At 42.6% G+C, this 21,338-nt stretch overlaps 2 protein-coding genes across 6 annotated transcripts in view; one reads left to right on the forward strand and one right to left on the reverse strand.

Annotated features, from left to right (window-relative positions):
- ATP2B2 (ATPase plasma membrane Ca2+ transporting 2) overlaps positions 1-21,338 on the reverse strand; it is a 754,329-nt gene that overhangs the window by 407,173 nt on the left and 325,818 nt on the right. The window lies entirely within an intron of this gene.
- On the forward strand, positions 17,842-20,412 carry LOC135972621 (pre-mRNA-splicing factor CWC22 homolog). Its single transcript, XM_065551217.1, has 2 exons — positions 17,842-18,763; positions 19,832-20,412. The coding sequence occupies exons 1-2, from the start codon at positions 18,214-18,216 to the stop codon at positions 20,365-20,367; spliced, it is 1,086 nt and encodes a 361-aa protein (XP_065407289.1). The 5' UTR covers positions 17,842-18,213; the 3' UTR covers positions 20,368-20,412.

Here is a 21,338-nt window from a genome sequence, read left to right on the forward strand (position 1 = left end):
CTGGGCCAGCAAAAGCCTCTAGTATAGATTCAGTTATTCTAGCAAAACTGAGCTTTTGCCATAAAGCTTGTTTCACTTGGGTTGAGGGAGGTGGGAGGAGAGACAGAGAAATAAGCTATACCACTAAGAGCACTGCTTTGCCAGTATAAGCTACATCCAAACTTAGGAGCACTTGGCCAATATAGTATATCAGTATGCCTAACTCTGGTAAAGTGCTCCTAGTGTAACATGGCCTGTGTCCAGGGCCGGCTCTAGGATTTTTGCCGCCCCAAGCGGGAACAATTTTGGCGGCCGCCCCCTCACCCCCGTTTTTTTTCTTACCCCATCCCCAGCCCCGCCTCAGCTCCGCCCCTTCCCCAAATCCCCAGCCCTGCCTCCTCCCTCCCAGGCTCTCAAACCTGGGAGGGAGGGTGAGCAGCGGCGCGCGAATCAGCTGTTTCGCGCGCCGTGGTGTGCGAGCGGCAGCAGCGTAGGTGAGCTAGGGCGGCCGGGGCACATTTTTAGGGGCGGCATTCTGGCGCTGGCCATGCCGCCCCAAGCACCAGCTTGTTTTGCTGGTGCCTAGAGCCGGCCCTGCCTCTGTCTACTTTCTTTGAACAATTTTATTCCAGGTGTGCTGGAGGTTGACATCACGAGCAACTCTCATTTAGGACCCCTTTAAGAACAACAATTTAAGATAAGAAATGTTGGAGCATGATTTTAATACCCCTTGCAGAACCTTGGGACTAAGACACAATTTTCTATGAGGCTATGTGAGAAAAGGAGTAACATCAGAAGTCAACAGCAGACTCCTGATTTCCAATCTCAGTCCAGCTACTTAAAGCGATAGCAAACTGGCAACCTTTCATATTTTTAAACCTCATTTATTAGGTTGATTTGCTAAACTTTAAAAACAAAAGTGAAATCTGTTTTCAAAAGAAATATTTCTCCAGTTGTACAACATTTTATAGTAATATTTCTGCTAATAGAAACATCTTGTATTTCAAACCTGCACAAGCATGTTGCAATAATAGAAAGCAATGAGACTTAATGGATGAGGCATGGGACAAGGACCCAGGAACTCCTGAATTCTAATTCTGACTCTGCCCTAATGGATTGTGTGGCACTGGATAAATCACTCTCTCTGTGCCTCAATTTTCCCATCTATAAAATAGGAATAGTACTGACCAGGTTACGTTATAGGGGTGCTAAGTAAATCAAGAGGGTAACATTTTTACAGCACTTCCAACGTGCAAAGCTTGAAGTATTATTGTATGGGACACTATCCTTTCCTTTCAAGGAACAGTATTTGAGAAAGCTGAACTGCTTTTTGGAGATATGATTGTTAAGTTAATTAATATTATGAAATATGGAATGTGAATGTTGCAGTTAAGTCTGTGTATTTACTGTTTGTTTAAATTACAGCTCTATTATATGTATTGCATTTATTTTGCCATCCCACTACCACCAATAATTACTTACCCTCCTAACCCATGAACAACAGAAGTTGAGCCCAATTTCTAGCCCAGCTTACCTCCTGGAGTCCCTAACTTTTCCGGTGTCTCCAAGCCAATCATACCTGGCACATAATGCCTCAGCTCCTTATCCCATGCCACCAGATCCCTTCACACCCAAGTCTTGATTCCTCCCTAACCTTCTAGTCACTTCCCAGTAAGAGATTGAACTGACGCCTCACTCCCAGCACAAACCCCAATTCCTCTTTCCAGAACTGCTAGCAAGAGGTAATTTCATCCCTCTCCCCACAACACTCCTGATCCCCCATCCCATCACCTGCCATATCCAGCACAAATTCCAACTACCTGTACAATTCTCAAATTCTTTGCTCCCTGCAGTGACTAATTACAGCCTTTCTTTTCCAGCTTGTGTTGCAGTATGCACATGCAGGCACTTTCGTCCCCCTGCCTGTCTCCACAGAACACTGTTAGCAATCACAGAGAAAGCAGCCCATTCCTGCATTCTCCTCTCTATTAACATGCAGGGCTACTTTGTCTGAGAAGGATGGAGGAGGAGACAGGCCCCTGGACTCGTTTGAACACAGCAAAGGATAAGGAAAGCAGAGCCTATGACAGGAGGAATTGGAGTTCATAATGAGCCTGAACCTCAAACAAATTCACAGTGAACCTGGTTAAATGCTTATCTCTGCCAATGCAAGGCCAGAAGACAGGGTGGGAGGAACATACTGTCACAGTTCAGAGCACTGTGCCTGTATTTCCCCTTGGTGTCCCAGCAGAGACACTCACTCTCAGCTTCCACCTCCCCTCATATTGCCTCTCTTGAGTGAAGACCTACATTTCACTCCCTTCTGAGCAGGATAGGTTCTGACTGCACAGTTCCCTGCCTTCCCTGTGTATTTCCCAGCAAAGACAGTGTGCCTAAACGGACCTGCTTGCTTTCTTGTCAGAGACTAATAATGGAGTGATTGCTACAGGTATAAGTTACCACACAGCTCTTTATACAAAAGTGTACTTTATTCTTAAGACTAAAAGCACTAGAAAGCACATTAAAAACAATAAAAGAACCTGTACATATTAATACATTTACCAGAGTTCATCCCAACTCCAAAGTGGGCTTTGACAGGAAAAGTCTTTCAACGCCCTATCCTCAGGGTTTCCTTGTAGCTATAAGTCCCTCACAGCTTTAGCTCAGAGAAATGAGCTATGAGGCCCAGTCTTATGAGGCCTCAGTTGGCCAAGTCCTTCCAATCTTTCCCTAAGGATTAGGGCCTTCCGTGGACCAGAGGTCCTGGACCAGGAAGACCACCCCGAATCTGGAGAATGCATTTTGAACTAGTGTATGTGTTTCTCTCCAGGAGGGATGGCTACAAAGGTTGCTAATGGAGGAAGCATAGCTGCTGGAACTAGGGGTGGCTTGAAGTGGTTTCCATCATAAACAGGGTTTATAGTTAGGTTCAATGGCTCTCAGCACCCACACTATACAAATTGTTCCAGCACCCCTGACCTAATGAGCTTTTATGAAGAATCCTCCAAGGATGAGACCAGTTTGGAGACGTGACACCTAGATATATATTGAATATGCTTAGGAATAATCCATTTCTTTCAATGTGTCTTCCATTTTCACTTCTCTGTGTGTCTTTTGCTGAAATAGGAGTACCAAATATCTAGGGGCATATTAATCTGTTTACTCAATGTCATATACTGTTGCTACTGGAGCCCTCGGCAGTAGATACTAGTTTTCCACTCCACTCTAACCACACTCTATTCTAGCTGCTGGATAAGTTTGGGATATTTTTTCTATACTCTCTTAATATAATTGTTTTTCTTGGGTAGATGGAGATCCTGGCTCCTGCTGGACTACTCTTAAGACACTGGCATTTCCGATCTCAAGTGAGGATTTCTGTTCCAATTAAAGAAAGTAGATGTAAATGTAGATTTCAAACAATCCAAAACTTGCAAACTGATTGGGACTTGAGTCATGATTTATCAAATTGTAGATTGTGAAATGGAGATTTGGATTACAATTCCAAAGTACATCCTCCTCAAAGTTCAAGGATGTTAGGAACCAAAGTTTTGGTTCAACCCCATCTACTGTCACTAGAGCAAAGTACTGTCAGGAAAACACAAGTGTTTACTGCCCTCTCTTCCGATCATCAGTTTCTATGTCATATACTGGAAAATATTCTCTGAAAATATTGTTCCTGTAAAGTGGATTAAGCTATTTTGGAAAAAGGAACTCTGATTCCTAATAGTGTCCACACACTGAGTTATTCTGGAATAGTTCCAGAGTTACTCCATGGGTAGACAAGCCCTGAGATACCTCACATGCTTGCTTTTCAAGTGTGACAAACACCCAAACTGCACCATGCCTCTCACCACAAAAATGCTGCATCCTTTCAATGTTTTCTTAGAAACCCTATACACTATTCTAGGGACATATACTGGAGAGTCATTCTGCATTAATAAACCCAAATGAGTGACAGCACCATGCCTGAGTGTAGCCAAGGACAGATTAAGGTAGGATTCATAGACACCAAAGTTTGGATCCAAGTGTACTTAGTGGATCCCCTGCCACCAGAGATGCTTAGAGACTAATGGAAAAGCACAAGTTTGCATCAGCAAGGAGCCAGGAGAACTTTGGCTTGTTGTGGGGTGGGGTCCTTTGACTGGAAAGAATCTAGATCACATGAAGGCTTAACCAACCACTGACCACACACATTGAATATGTGCCAGCCACTGGTTAAATTTTAATTATGTGTTTCTCAGATACAGATTTGTAGCTCTTGCCCATGGCCCAACAATACCCAGATTCACATGCTGAGAATATGTTTGTAATGGGGCAAAAAACAGTAAAGGTTTTACAGCGCTGCTTTTGAGCACCAAGAATTGTGAGTTAAGCATGACAATATCTCAGAAAATACGATTTTGCTCTAAAAACAATTCTGACACATCTAATTGAGAGACATCTGGCAGCTCACTGCATTATCACACAGGAAAATCCAATTTGGGAGCATCCCAGAGGGGTGGGGGAGTGCTTGCCTTCTCTTCAGAATCTGGTAACAGTGTGATTGCTACAAGGGGGTGCCGAGCTTGTCATAGCACCTACAGTACTCACCCTCTTTTTCAGTGCTAATACCAATAAATGTTCTGGCATCAAGGTTTGTGCGGTGATTAAATCTCTTGAAATGACTTGATGTTCAGCAATAAAACTATAAATCATCATGATTATATCCCCACAGTCCCTGCTTACTCTTAGATTGGCACAAACTACCACAATTCTCTTCTGGCATGTGCCCTTGCCAACTGAGTAGGCAAAGAACACTCTGGGCTCTAACACCTGAGACTCTACACCACATAAAAAATGGTCAAAAAACCCTAAGAAAGTGAAAGTGAATAAATACTGATGTCTCATAGAAAAGCCAAGAGAGGAAAGACTAATTTACAACAGAAAACTAGGAAGAGAATTGTAAAGCAATTGCAGACCTAGCAAACAAAAGCATTACTCTTCGATTGCCCTATTAAACTGTTGCAATGTGTAGCATGCACTGTCTATTAAGGGGCTGATATAGCAAGTTGCTGAGTAGTCTCACCTTCCATTGCAGCTAATGGAGCTGACATTAAGGAAATAAACTACTAACACTGTCAATTAAAAAAAAAATCTAGATGAGGAGAATCCTGGGGATATGATGAATAACTGATTTGTATATAAATAGAATAATATTAGGTTCCCATAAGAATACTAAAAATGAACAAAATACCATACATGGAAAAGGATAATACATCATGCTGACAGCCATTTTAAGTATGCAGCAGCTATTCAAATTCTAATTTGAAGAGCATCACTTCTTAAATATATATTCTGGTAGGATGCTTCATCTTTGCTACAGGTATGTGATGATTTATTTTATCACAACACTGATTTACAAAAATTTCAATAAAAAAATCTGAGTTTTTTTTACAACGTGGTTATCTTTGCAATTATACGCATTTTGCATACAATCAGATTTTTATAAATTGACGGTCACAAGGCTAGAAAATACTGCAGATGTATAGCCTCTAAAACTGTGGGCTTTTTTCCCCAAAACCTCAAAGGAAAAGGAGGTAATTCAAGCCCCAATCCTGCAAATACTTATGCATACAGACTTCAGTGCGACTACATGTGCGCTTAAATTTGTACCCCTGCCTAAGTATTATGACTGAGGCCCAAATTTGCAGAAAATGATGTTTTTCTGCATTCAAAGATGCTAGCTGACCTTGAGGATAAGAATAAAATTTGACATCCCCCAATATGTGCTCAGTTCCATTCAGTGAAGATATTTGAATTCTCTATGCAGAGTTAAAACACAGACAGTCCATACTAACTTCATTTAATACTTCTGACTTCAACTTGAAGAGGAAAATTAGATTTCTCAATAGCTATTACTGGTTCAATCACTAAGAACCTGGAACTGTTTAGAGAGAACTCAAGCAAATATATGCACACTTCCACAAATAGTTGTGGCAATATATCTTAGTTCTGCCTTACAATCATCCAGCTGACTACAGAAACATCTAAAACACAACTCTAATATTCTAAAAATATATACAGCAATTCCTCATTAATCATTTAAAATGTTCTAAAAGGCTGAAGGTTAACTAAAGTTTAATTTTCTCCAACAGTTTTATGAAAATTCTAAGAGAACATGGACTCTTCCTGATTAAATGATCATGTACAGTATTTTCTGTACCCAACTTCTGCCCAGAGTGCCACCTGAAGTGTTTGCAAACTTTACTAATTTATTTAGTTGTCATGTTTTAGCTGACTTCATTGATCCAGTCTACTAGAAAGCTCTAAATTGCTAGAGAGCAACCCCTTTGACAATTTTAAAGATATCTAATCAGTCTTTCATTTTGCATACTCAGCAGTGAAAATGCCACCACTTCGACTCCTAATGGCAATTTAATTTGATTTAAAAGGAGGAGACCAATTGTGTGTTCACAGACAAAAAACCCCAACCACACCATACACAAAATTTCACAAAACCATGATACAAACCAGAGCTGTGATTCACTCCTGATAACTGTTAGTCATACAAATATAATTCAGTCTATATTTTTAACAAATCATTTATTACCATCTCTAATTGGCCTAAAGAATTCCTATCACCCTGGAAATAAACAGTGTCCCCCTGAATCAGCAGGACCATTTGACTAGCAAAGAAGCAGAACTGACTGGCTCAACATAAAGCCCCATCCTCTTGGCCGGAAGGATAATGAGAAAATTGGGAAATGCTTATGGCCTAACAATGGAAAGGCAAGAAGCTTCCCTTGTATATGGTAGAGCCAGGACTGCCTATCTGCATGTAAAGTTATAGGGGCCAATCATACTCCCAATAAAGTCCATTGGAATCTTTCCACTGACTTCAATGGAAGCTGGATTAGGCACATAGAAAATAGTCACTCATTCATAGAAAGTAGAAATAACTATTTGTGGCTAACTAGAAAACTTCCCTAATTTTTGTTCTTTAAATTAGTTTTGGCAGGCAATTCTACAGGAAAGAACCCCACAATACAGTGCACAATTAAGCTTACTGCTTCATGTTTCTTCCTTATTTTTCTCAGTTGAAAATAAAAATAATTGAATATAACCCAACATCAGAATATAAGAATGGCCATACTAGGTCAGACCACTGGCCCATCTAGTCCAGTGGTTCTCAACCTATTTATCATCGTGGGCTGCATATGTGTCCCACAAAGTGTTACCTGGGCCACAGGTTGACAACCACCGTGCCCCCCCCCACAAATCCCTATCCCCAGCACCCTCCGCCCAGAGACCCCTCCACAGAGTGGGGCAAGGAGCAGATAGCTGTGCGCAGGACAGGCGGCAGGGACCCCGACCCCCGGTGTGCGGGGATCCTGAACCCCACTGCGTGGGGCAGCCGGGACCCCGACCCTGCCGCTGCACAGGGCCGGGTGCAGCCGGGACCCCAACCCTCCGGCTGTGTGGGGCCGGGGGACAGCCGACAGGACGGACACACACGCTGCCGCTGCATGGAGCCGGTGGGAATGGGGGGAAGCAGCAGGACCCCAACCTTGCGTGGAGCAGGGGTGGAGGGGAAGGAAGCAGCAGGACTCTGGATCCGACCCTGCCAGTGGTGCTGTGGGATGGACAGCAGCCGGAGCCTGAACCCTGAGCCCACCACGCAGGGCTGGGAGGCAGCCAATGGACCAGCCCATGGCTTTTAGCACACAGCAGAGCTGGGCCACAGCTGTGTGCTAACTGGGCCGTGGGTTGAGAACTGCTGATCTAGTCCAATATCCTGTCTTCCAACAGTGGCCAATGCCAGATGCTTCAGAGGGAACAAACAGAACAGGCAATCAAGTAATCCACCCCCAGTCATCCACTCCCTTCTTCTGGCAATAAGAGGCTAAGGACACTCAGAGCATGGGGTTGTATCCCTGACCATCCTGGCTAATAGTCATTGATGGACCTATCCTTCATGAACTTATCTAGTCCTTTTTCAACCTGTTATAGTCTTGGCCTTCCCAACATCCTCTGGCAAAGAGTTCCACAGGTTAACTGTGTGTTATGTGAAGAAATACTTCATTTTGTTTTAAACCTGCTGCGTATTAATTTCATTTGGTGACCCCTAGTTCTTCTATTATGAAAAAGAGTAAGTAACACTTCCTTATTTATTTTCTCCTCACCAATCACGATTTTATAGGCCTCTATCATATCCCCCCTCAGTTGTCTCTTTTCCAAGCTAAAAAGTTCCAGTCTTATTAATCTCTCATTTGGAAGCTGTTCCATACCCTTTATTTTTGTTGCCCTTTTCTGTACCTTTTCCAACTTCAATTTGTCTTTTTTGAGATGGGGCGACCACATCTGCACACAGTATTTAAGATGTGGGCGTACCATGGATTTATATAGAGACAAAATGATATTTTCTGTCTTATTATTTATCCCTTTCCTAATGATACCCAACAGTTTTGACTGCCACTGCTCATTGAGTGGATGTTTTTAGAGAACTATCCACAATGACTCCAAGATCTCTTTATTGAGTGGTAACAGCTAATTTAGAGCCCATCATTTTGTATGTATAGTTGGGATTATGTTTTCCAATGTGCATTACTTTGCATTTATAATTATTCAATTTCACCTGCAATTTTGTTGCCCCGAAGTTCAAATGATGTCACTACTTCATTGGGTATCAGAATAAGTTCATTCCACTTTAAAAAATTTTTACTACAACATACTTTAACAATTTTAATGAGAAATTTGAGTACACCTCAAGCACCTTATGAAAAGGTGTTTCAGAAACACATGAGGTGTGCTATTCACAAGCAGAAAAAAGGTAAACCCTTGCCAGTTTTGCATTTGTGCCATTTAGCACTTTCTTTGGTCTAATTCTTTGTCCAGGTAATATTCTACATAGGGTTTCGGCCTTGACTCTACAGTAAAACAACCAGCGGGCACTAAATCATAAACTATTTGCAATAAGCATCAGACTGTAATATACACATAAATCTTGTACACTGCATTTTAAAATTGTAAAATTAACATTTGCTAAATAAGTTGACTATACTACTACTCTAATCAGTTATCTTCATTCAATCAATAATTAATTTACACTTGCTTTCACAGGCAGTCAAGTGCCATGGGACAGCAACTATTGTATTTGAAAGCACAGAGGATCTACAGTTTGTTCAGAAAAGACTTTTGGGGAAAAACGGTGGTTGTCACATAGCTGGCAGAAGGAAGCGGTAAGAATGGCAGATACACAAAGTACAAGCTATTCTGCTCACAGCTCATTATATTACCCTTTCGTTCTGCTCTGTGCTAGGAGCTAGGCCAGCCTGCACCCACCTCTTCACTTCTTACCAAAAGAGCTAAGAAAAGATGCTTGCAGTCTGTGGAGGACAACCTGGGAGCCTACCTACAAGCCTCCTGGTACATGGTATTTAAGGAGTCAAAAGGAGGACAACTCAGAGACTGACAGTGGGGAAATCAATTTAGAGAGGTCTCAGTCCCACGTTATTTGTATTGGGGAGCTAAGAGAAATAATTAACTCAAACAAAACACAGCCATTCTGAAATCAATGCTTTGCACACCAAAAAAAGTATTCTTTGCCATAACAAAATCTGGCTTTTTTATGAATAAAGGTTCTCTTCCAGGAAAGCACTTAAGCACGTGATTAACTTTGGCAACATGAGCAGTTTCATTGATCTCTATGGACTAAATCATGTGAGTAATGGTACATGTGATTAAGTGTTTGAATTATTTTCTTTTGGACCACTATTGCAATTATTCAGTTTTAATGAGGACATAAACCCCAAGTACATGAGCCTAAAATCTGGCAGTGAAGTGTTTACGTGCTAACAGCACAGATCTATGTAATTCTGTTAAACTGATTAATGATATATATAGTACTCTTTCCCTCACCATTACGCAACAAGGAGCTAATATGAAAGCCGTGGCAATGGATGTACAAAGGATATCAAATTAGCAACAAGCTCAATTAATACAATTCTACAAAGATTAAGTGATACATTTAATTAACTCTGTTTTGGCTTTTTTTCTTCTTTTTAAAACGCTTCAGACTTCAAGATGGTAAAATGTCAATGCATTGATGCTTCTGATAAATGTCTGTCAGGAATTCCAAACGAATACAACAAGCATGATTGTATAGCTTCACCTTATAGTGAAATCAGAATTATTGTCTTCTATTAGTTAATGGTCAGGATTATCCTAGAATTAATTTAACACAAGATGGAGCCAATCTCAGTTTATACAGAGTAAAGCAGGCCACAGGCTTGATAGTACAAGATGCCATCAATTCCCACTGAGTACGTGCCCTCAGCACCTTGCAGGGGTATTAAACCATATTTCAGGATTGGGCCCTATATTTATATAAACTTGTTCATGATCATAGAATCATAGAAGATTAGGGTTGGAAGAGATCTCAGGAGGTCATCTAGTCCAACTCCCTGCTCAAAGCAGGACAAGCCCCACCTAAATCATCCCAGCCAGGGCTTTGTTAACCCAGGCCTTAAAAATCTCTAAGGATGGAGATTCCACCACCTCCCTAGGTAACCCGTTCCAGTGCTTCACCACCCTCCTAGTGAAATAGGGTTTCCTAATACCCAACCTAGACCTCCCCCACTGCAACTTGAGACCATTTCTCCTTATTCTGTCATCTGCCACCACTGAGAACAGCCTAACTCCATCCTCTTTGGACCTCCATAGTTGAAGGCCACTATCAAATCCCCCCTCACTCTTCTCTTCTCCAGACTAAATAAGACCAGTTCCCTCAGCCTTTCCTCCTAAGTCATGTGCCCCAGTCCCCTGATCATTTCCATTGCCCTCAGCTGGACTCTCTCCAATTTGTCCACATCCTTTCTGTAGTGGGGGGCCCAAAACTGTACACAATACTCCAGATGTGGCCTCACCAGTGCCGAATAGAAGGGAATAATCACTTCCCTCGATCTGCTGGCAATGCTCCTACTAATGCAGCCCAATATACCATTAGCATTCTTGGCAACAAGGGCACACTGTTGACTCATATCCAGCTTCTCATCCACTGTAATCCCCAGAAATGCCACTTAGTCAGTCAGTCCCCAGCGTGTAGCAGTGCACGAGATTCTTCTGTCCTAAGTGCAGGACTCTGCACTTCTCCTTGTTGAACCTCATCAGATTTCTTTTGGCCCAATCCTCCAATTTGTCTAGATCACTCTGGACCCTATCCCTACCCTCCAGCATATCTACCTCTCCCACCAGCTTAATGTCATCCGCAAACTTGCTGAGGGTGCAATCCATCCCAACATCCAGATCATTAAAGATGATGTTGAATAAAACCAGCCCCAGGACTGGGCACTCCGCTTGATACCGGCTTCCAACTAGACATCGAGCCGTTGATCACTACCTGTTGAGTCCGATGATCTAGTCAGCTTTCTATCCATCCAATGCTTATTTTTTTAACTTGCCAACAAGAATACTGTGGGAGACCGTATCAAAAGCTGTGCTAAAGTCAAGATATACAACACCCACCGCTTTCCCCATATCCGCAGAGCCAGTTATCTCATCATAGAAGGCAATTAGATTGGTCAGGCATGACTCGCCCTTGGTGAATACGTTTTTAGTAGCACCCACTGATTAAGAGCAAGTAAAAACACAAGCCTCAAGTCATATTTATGGTCCAAATAATTTCTATTTTTGGTTTTTCCAAAATATTCAAATTCAGACATTTGTCAGCATTGTTGATTTGAAATTCTGAATAGCTTCACAATAGCTACCTGTGCCATGTTTCTCTCGATCTTGGCTGCAGCTTCCATTAACATTTCATCCTATATTCCCCAGATATTTTGACTCAGAGATTTAAAGTACTCAATGGCTGTTTAAAAAACAAACAAACCAAAAATAGCCTTCAAGCCTGTTTGATTTATACTAGCACTGTGATCTTCTCTGCTTTACTGTGCTGTCTTCTTTAAAGACGCTCCTCCTTCAGAAGCTATGCCCTCTCAACCCAACAGGGTGTCAGACGGATATGAAAACATCAGTATAGGTGAGAGTAAACCTTTTGCAATCATTAAATTTAGCAATCCTTATTTAGTAATAAGCTACAAATACATCTACATTTGATAAATATGTATAATGTTGCAGCCTGAGAGAGGCACATTATTTCCATCACTGAAAAATACTATACTCACATTATTTTATTATGGGTATTTTCTCCATTTTACAAATGGGGAAACTGAGGCATGAGGAGAGCCAGTGACTTGTTCAAAGTCACACAAAACCTATGAGATAGCTAGGAAATGAGCCTAAATGTGCTTAGTCCCAATCCAGTGGCTTAATCATCCTTCCTCTCAGATGGCCAAAGGTATCCAACCTAATCCATACAGTGAACACTTGCTGGTTTTCCCTGATAACAAAATACATTTTCAACACAATTAAGATAATTGATTTTTTAAGAAATATAGTCCAAAGACAAGATAATTTTCGCAGCAAGAGGGGAAAAGGCAAGAGGATTTCCTTGCACCCCAACGTTAGCTTCCGATCTCAAGAAAAGCAGCAGGAGTTGATCCCACTTAAAGGCTTTTTCATGGCTTTTGAAACAGAAGTCTCACTACCTATGAAACTATGTAGTATTCACTGAGACTACCCATGAGGGTGCCCGTTAGTACCATCTCTGATGTTTTGTTTATTTATGAAGATGATGTGAACAAAACCGACAAACCCATTGTCCAGCCCACTGGACAACCAATTAATGGTAATGACTTTCAGCCACAACTGATAGAAGGAAATGCAGTGGAGCTGCCTGTTGCCTCACTAAAATCTAGAAGCATCATGCATCCCAAGCCCTCTCCCCTAGAAGCTCTAACACTGCTGATTGCTGTTTCTGCTTTTCTTCATTAGCATGACTCTCACTTCACCACAAGAGAATTTGGGTCCCAATCCTGCACCTGCACAGATTATTCCCACTGAATTTTACTCACACAGAGTGTAAAGTTAAACAAATGTACAAGTCTTTATGGGATCATAGAATCATAGAATATCAGAGTTGGAAGGGACCTCAGGAGGTCAATCTAGTCCAACCCCCTGATCAAAGCAGGACCAATCCCCAGACAGATTTTTGTCCCAGATCCCTAAATGGCCCCCTCAAGGATTGAACTCACAACCCTGGGTTTAGCAAGCCAATGCTCAAACCACTGAGCTATCCCTCCTCCTTCCCCTGATGGTGGCCCCAGAACTTTCTGGGCATGTCAACACTGCAATACAAGACTGAAGGCCCAGCTCCAGCTGGCCCAGATCAGCTAAGTCCGGCTCAGGCCTACAACATTGCAGTGTAGACATTTGGGTTCAGGCTCTGAAACCCCGACAGGAGTGAGCATCTGAGAGGCCAGGCTCAGAGACACTCACCCTTATCTGGGTTTCAGAGTCAGGGCTCTAGCCTGAACCCAAACGTCTATTCTACAATTTTTAGCACCAGCCCCTAAGACAGCTGACCCGGACTATGAGACTTAATGCCGAGATTTTTCATTGCCCTGTGGATGTGGCCTCAGTTAACTTCTCCCATCTGTTCTGCCTTACCATGCCATCTTCTCTCTTCCCATCCTATATCCTTCTTGCTTTCCATCCTCACGGCTTCCTCTCCTCCGTGTTTCTCTGTTCCTTGAACCAAATTTACCCTTTCACCTCAGTTCCACTTCCAGTCCCACTCAATGAAAATAGCATATTAATTAGAGCTGGGGAAAAAATTTCTGTTGAAAATAGTAAGTTTGCTGAAAAATGCAGTTTTGGGGCAACCAAAACTATTAGTCAACTCGGGCCAAATAAAAAATAAGGAAAATAAATTCAAAACCAAAACTGTTCATTTCGACATTTCAAAACAAATCATTTTGATGTTATGCTTCAAAACTGTTTCATTTCAAAATATCATTACAAAACAATGTTCAAATCATTTCACTCAACCCAAATGAATTTTTTTTTTTTTTTGGGTTTTTCATTTCAGCAAAATAAGAAAAACACACAAAAACAGTTAGTTTGAAACTAAGCACTTCCCCTCCTCCCCCGGGATATTTTATTATGGTTACCAAAGTGGAAAAAAAATCAACTGCTGAGCTCTAATATTAACTGATTATGCTTCTTTAAAATCTATCAGAATGTATATACCCTTTTGGTCTATGCAGATAGTGTGTCCGCGCTTACATACATATAGCAGCATCCAGCGGAGTCTCAGTGTGAACATAATGTTGATGAATATGGCTGTATATTTGTAGCTCTTATCCTCCCCTCCCCTAATACATACCACCCCATTATTATCTGCTACCACACTTTGCATCTTTTCTATATTTTAGATTGCAAGCTCTTTGGAAAAGGAACTCGAGGCTTGGAACTTCTATATTTTAGATTGCAATCTCTTTGGAAAAGGAACTTGAGGCTTTCATCCGAACGTATGGTACTTGGTGCATTTTTAAGTATGCAATAAATAATAGTGACATCATCCTCAATCCCTCTAAAACATTCATTCCTGACAGAAAAATAAATGCAACATAAATACTGGCACATCTTGAACTGAAAGTCAGCTAGGCTGAACTGAAATGCACCTTGCTAGTGTTATCATACGATTCTGGAGAACTTAAATTTTAATTCAAAAAGTTTATGGCCCTCAGATCTGTTAAGAAAACCATCCCTTTTCCTCTACGGCCACAGTACAAAACTTCCTACAACTTTTATTTCCTAGTGCTTTGCTCAGATATTTTTCTCCCCTGCTAAAAATATTCCACTATAAACCGAATTTAATCATGACAGGACAGGTTTTACCTGGGAAAACTATTCCCTTCTTATCTCCACAGAACAGGAATATGATCTCCTTTGCCTAAACTTCTGCAGTTACTCCCACCTGCCTGCATGTATGGGCTGTGTGATTGGGTGGTCTGTCTCTGAAGGAGGCTGCAGGAGCTTTTTTTGTTTTTTCCTTTGAGTTTTGGTTCTCTTTCCTGTTCGGAACAGCAAGAGTGTGTGAACAAAAGTGATATAAGTGTGAAAGGTAGTTAATTGTACTTTTGTTTTTTTTTTCTTCTCTTTGTTAATCACGGCATTGTTCTCTTTCTGCCCTTTCTAGAAGACTAGGGAAAAGGACAAACAGACAAATCTGTACTCAGGTGTACAAGTGAATGGCGGTGGTTGCCAGGCTATAAATTACTGGCAGATACAGATTTGCCAAATCTTGTTGGAGCACAGGTGCAGCAGGTTAGCAAATGGGAACTGGAGGCACAGAAAACTGGCTAAAAAACCTGAAAACCTGATGAGAAAAGGAGCTATTTATGGTTCAGAACTGTCTAGTGCAGAGCCCCATTATTTTGGGCTTAGATCCTTATGCTATTGTTCATTGTAGCCATTGATACCGTTTTGGTTCCTTTCCCTATTATGTGGAAAACTCAAATTTCATTTCCCTCCTCCCTGACTGGACTGGAACCTATTTTCTTTATAAGCCAATCCAGACACTTGGTCTTTGACAGGCTGCATCAGTGGAGTAACTCAAAGACTTTTGGCCCAATTCTGATCTCACACACTGGACTAAATCCATAATGTCAGAGTTACATCAGTGTAAAAATGTTGAGAGAGAGAGAGAGAGAGAGAGAGAGAGAGAGAGAATGAGAATCAAGCCCTCTATCTTAATTCCATTCCAGAAGCAGTTGGGTCAAAACCAGAGGCATTACTCCTCCTTGTCCTTCATTCCACATGGTTCTGACAATTCCTGTGTACTCCCTCTATTCAGCTCTGTTAGAGCAGAGGAGGAGGAGGGGGAGGTGTTAATCTCCTTCAGAAAGCAACATCTGACACATAGCCAGTGGGTGATAATGGCTACATTCCAATAAACTGACATACCACCACTCATTTACAGTGAAATTAAACTTGACTATAGGAGGAGTGAAAGTGCACTGAAGTAATTCATAACTTACATTCTACTTCTTTATAAGCAGAGTCCCACTATAAAGTGATCCTACTATACATACATTCACAGGAAGAAAAAAACAGTATATTATATTTTCTATATATGTGGTAATTGATACAAAGTAATGCACTACTATTCAGTTCAAGATTTAATAACTAAAATCTTCAGCTAATTTAACTAATAAAATGGAAATGCATTCCATACAGCAAAAGAAAATTAAACTAAACATGGCAAATAGCAAACGTACTGAAAAACTAAAAATGAATCATGATATGAACATGCCCTAGCTCCCCACACATTCCTCCTCCTTATACCACAGAGTTAAACCAGCACCATCATAACAGAGGGAAAGAAGGTGGCAGTAGCTTTATTTACATATAAACAATTATGTAACAGTAAACAAAACAATTTATGAGCAATACAGCAAAATGAAAACCATAGTTAGGACCTCTCCAGATGAGACTACCACCCAATCCCTAAAGGGAACCACATTCCATTTCACCTTGGAGTTGCTACACACTCCCACCTTCACATGGAGTAACTCATGCCACCCCTGTCCCTTCTACCCTAAAATAAACAAAAACAAAGGCCCAGTTTGTACTCCCGGAGCTAAGCTCATCTGTACAGTGTGAATCCTAAGGAACAGTACTAAGTCAAAACCAAAAATGAATTTACTCTATTCTATCTATTGTTGCATGTTTACCTAAAGCTCCAGAGCATTTTACTATTAACATGAAGTGTTTTTACGGTCTCAGTTGTAAAAGATGCACCTTTTGTCAGAAACCAAGGAATTTTTTTCTTTCCATAAAGATGTTCCAAATGTCAAATAATACATAGGCAACATGCTCTACAGACACTGCTTCACTTCAACCATAACACATCATCAATACCGGCAAAGCAATTTGCAGATCCAAGCTGAAGATAATCCTGACAAGCTGTCAGACCATACTTGAAAATAACTGCCAGGTCTATATCAGGGCCAACTGAAACGCTGACATTGATTTTTTTTTCCCCCAAATGAAAATTCCTCTCCCCAAATCCATCTCTCCAACTTGAGTGTATGGTTATTTCCAAGGCCATATGGGTTTGTTTCACAACCTACCTAAAAAAAAACCCCAGGCAACACTAGCTGAATTGCCTCCTCTCCTCTTGAAATCTGTGTCTATTTGTATAAAATTCATCTTATGTAGAGATGTGTACAGTAAATTTTCACCCAGTAAATCCCAGACTAGGACTAATAAACAATTTGTAATGCAGGTCCCTCTAATAAAAATGTGACTTGGTACATTTACACTTTTCCCTCCATCTCAACTAGTTTACTATTCAAAGAGTGTTTTTGATAATATCTTCATGACAGTGCATCCATTCTTTATCCAGATCTTGAACTTATAAGAAGTTGTCACTGTATTACTGTACTGTTTGTCACATGAAGAAAAGATGAGGTGGGAAACGATCACCTGGTTTTATAAATTAAACTGGGCCTCAACAGATGAGAAGCCAAAGGGTAATTTGTCATATCAGATTAAATCAAGCAAGCATGAATCACAAAGGCAACATATAAAAACAATACATACAAACTATATATTCCCAAACAATGTGAATGAAGTTACCATACTCTCAAATTCCTCATTAATGAATGGATGAATAAGCTTAAAATCCATTTTTTTTAACCATTCACATTTTTATGAGAGTCATGTACTCAAGTGTACAAGAACAAATCACCCTATAAAAATCCAGTGTGGGACTTTCTGGGAGGGGGAAAGGAGGAGGTTTGGTTCTCTCCTCCCCCAACCCAAGTAAATTGGGTTCTTATAAGGAACTGGTGAATTAATTGGATACAACAAGAATTTCACCCAGAAATCAAAATTAAACCCAAGTGGTTGTCTCTGATTGTGCTCCTCTATATGACTTAATTTCTGTACTGCCAAGTTACTACTACCCAACTGGTCTACACTACGACTTTAATTCGGATTTATCAGCTTTAATTCGAATTTACCCTGCAACCGTCCACACAACGACGCTATTTATTTCGATGTAAAGGGCCCTTTAAATCGATTTCTGTACTCCACCCCGACGAGCAGAGTAGCGCCAAAATCGATTTTAACATTTCGAATTAGGGATAGTGTGGCCGCAATTCGATGGTATTGGCCTCCGGGAGCTATCCCACAGTGCATCATTGTGACCGCTCTGGACAGCAATCTAAACTCGGATGCACTGGCCAGGTAGACAGGAAAAGCCCCGCGAACATTTGAATTTCATTTCCTGTTTGCCCAGCGTGGAGAGCACAGGTAACCACAGATAGCTCATCAGCACAGGTAACCATGCAGGCTGATAATCGAAAAAGAGCACCAGCATGGACCGTGAGGGAGGTACTGGATCTGATCGCTGTATGGGGAGAGGATTCAGTGCTTGCAGAACTTCGTTCTAAAAGACGAAATGCAAAAACTTTTGAAAAAATTTCCAAGGGCATGATGGAGAGAGGCCACAATAGGGACTCTGAGCAGTGCCGCGTGAAAGTCAAGGAGCTCAGACAAGCCTATCAAAAAACAAAGGAGGCAAATGGTCGCTCCAGGTCAGAGCCGCGGACATGCCGCTTCTACGCCGAGCTGCATGCAATTCTAGGGGGGGCTGCCACCACTACCCCACCTGTGATCGTGGATTCTGGGTCGGGGATAGTCTCATCAGCGACGCCTGAGGATTCTGCCGATGGGGGAGAGGAGGAGGAGGAGGAGGAGGAGGAGGATGAGGATGAGCTTGCAGAGAGCACACAGCACTCCGTTCTCCCCAACAGCCAGGATCTTTTTCTCACCCTGACTGAAGTACCCTCCCAAGCCAGTACCCAAGACTCTGACCCCATGGAAGGGACCTCAGGTGAGTTTACCTTTTAAAATATAAAACTTGTTTTAAAAGCAAACGGTTTTTAATGATTACTTTGCCCTGAGGACTTGGGATGCATTCGCGGTCAGTTCAGCTACTGGAAAAGTCTGTTAACGTGTCTGGGGATGGAGCGGAAATCCTCCAGGGACATCTCCATGAAGCTCTCCTGGAGGTACTCCAAAAGCCTTGCCACAAGGTTTCTGGCAGTGCATCCTTATTCCCTCCTCCATGGTAGGACACTTTACTTGCTGCAAGCATGGCGTGGTCATCTGGTATCATTGCCTGACAAAGCCTGGCAGCGTATGGTCCCGGTGTTTGCTGGCATTCAAGCAACATCCGTTCTTTATCTTGCTGTGTAATCCTCAGGAGAGTGATATCACTCCTGGTAACCTGGTTGAAATACGGGAACTTAATTAAGGGGACAGAGGTGGCCGTTCCTACTGGGCTGTTTGCCTGTGGCGGAAAATAAATCCTTCCCTGCAGTTAGCCAAGCGCAGATGGGAAATTGGCCCTGAGTTTTTTGCGTTTGGCTAGCAGGGATCTTCCCTGTTACCAGCCACGCGGTGGGGGGAGGGGTACCATGATCATCCCAGAGAATTCATGGCAGGAGGGGGGCGGCGGCGGGGGGGGGGGGTGGTTAGTTTGGTGCCTGCAGGGATCTTCCCTGATACCAGCCACGCGGTGGGGGGGAGGGGTACAGCAATCATCCCAGAGAATTCATGGCGAGGGGGGGGTGGTTAGTTTGTTTTCTGCTGCTGCTGAATGTTAACAGAAAAACCGCAGCACTCTACAGGCTATGCTTGGTATGTGGGAAAGGAGGGCGCAGAAGCTGTAAAACAATGGCTTACCATGGCCGCATGCAAGCCGAATTCTGTTGCCCAGACCTGTGATCTCTAGCAGCAAAGCCACAGGCACTCAGCATTAAGAGGCAAAATGCGACCTTGCACAGAAATCACATGTGCTATGTAATGTGAATAGTGTTGGTCACCGTGAAAGAGTATAAGCATTGTTCTGCAAAATGTAGCTTTTTAAACAAGTCTCTCTTTTTTCCCCTCCCTACAGCAGCTGCAAATTCCTCAAGCCTCCCTCCTCCATCCCGAAGGTTATCACAGATAAGGCGTCGTAAGAAGAGAACGCGAGACGAGATGTTTTCTGAAATTATGGAATCCAGCCGCAGTGACAGAGCTCATCTGAATGAGTGCAAGGAAACAGTTTCAAAGTATAGGAAAGAAGCCAGTGAACGTGAGGACAGGAGGGACCAACGTGAGGACATGAGGGACCAACGTGAGGACAGGAGGGACCAACGTGAGGACAGGAGGGACGCTCGAGATGAGAGGTGGCGGCAGGAAGACCAGAGGAGGCAGGATGCAACGCTGGGGCTGCTGCCTGAGCAAACAGACATGCTCCGGCGTCTGGTGGAGCTTCAGGAACGGCTGCTGGAAAACAGACTGCCGCTTCAGCCCCTGTTCCACCCTCCCCCCTCCCCATGTTCCGTATCCTCCTCACCCAGACGTGTAAGAACACGGTGGGGGAGGCTCCGTACACCTTCCCATTCCACCCCAGTAGACAGCCCAAGCAAAAGGCTGTCATTTTTTTAACCTTTTCTTTGTGTCTTTTTCCTTCCCAGCAATCCTCCTCCCAAATACCACCCGGGTTCCCTCCCTCTTTTTCTAATCTATTAATAAAGAATAAATGATTTTTAAATGATAGTGACTTTATTTGGTTTGAAAGAAAGCTGGGGGAAGGGGGAGGGTGGGTTCCTTACAGAAAATCAGTCAATAAAGGGGGCGGGTTTTCATGAAGGAGAAACAAACAGATATTTCACACTGTAGCCTGGCCAGTCATGAAACTGTTTTTTAAAGCCTCTCTGATGCACAGCGCTTCCTGGTGTGCTCTTCTAATCGCCCTGGTGTCTGGCTGCGCGTAATCAGCAGCCAGGCGATTTGTCTCAGCCTTCCACCCCGCCATAAAGGTCTCCCCCTTACTTTCACAGAGATTGTGGAGCACACAGCAAGCAGAAATAACAATGGGGAGATTTCTTTGGCTGAGGTCAGAGCGAGTCAATAATGATCGCCAGCGACCTTTTAAACGGCCAAATGCACATTCTACCACCATTCTGCACTTGCTTAGCCTGTAGTTAAACAGCTCCTGACTCCTGTCCAGGCTGCCTGTGTACAGCTTCATGAGCCATGGCATTAAGGGGTAGGCTGGGTCCCCAAGAATAACTATTGGCATCTAAACATCCCCAACGGTTATTTTCTGGTCCGGAAAGTAAGTCCCTTGCTGCAGCCCTTTAAACAGAGTAGTGTTCCTGAAGACGCGAGCGTCATGAACCCTTCCCGCCCAGCCCGCGTTGATGTTGGTGAAACGTCCCTTGTGATCCACAAGTGCTTGCAGCACCATTGAAAAGTACCCCTTGCGGTTTATGTACTCGGTGGCTTGGTGCTCCGGTGCCAAGATAGGGATATGGGTTCCGTCTATCGCCCCACCACAGTTAGGGAATCCCATTGCAGCAAAACCATCCACTATAGCCTGCACATTTCCCAGAGTCACTAACTTTCGTAGCAGC

This window comes from Chrysemys picta, chromosome 7 (genome assembly GCF_011386835.1).
Source record: "Chrysemys picta bellii isolate R12L10 chromosome 7, ASM1138683v2, whole genome shotgun sequence".
In the NCBI taxonomy this organism is placed as follows: Eukaryota; Metazoa; Chordata; order Testudines; family Emydidae; genus Chrysemys; species Chrysemys picta.

Bases quoted from the DNA above. Each gene is read 5' to 3' on its own strand.
- LOC135972621 (XM_065551217.1), top strand. From the start codon at position 18,214: ATGCAGGCTGATAATCGAAAAAGAGCACCAGCATGGACCGTGAGGGAG. The intron at 18,764-19,831 runs GTGAGTTTACCT...CCCTCCCTACAG, and splicing joins CCCCATGGAAGGGACCTCAG to CAGCTGCAAATTCCTCAAGC.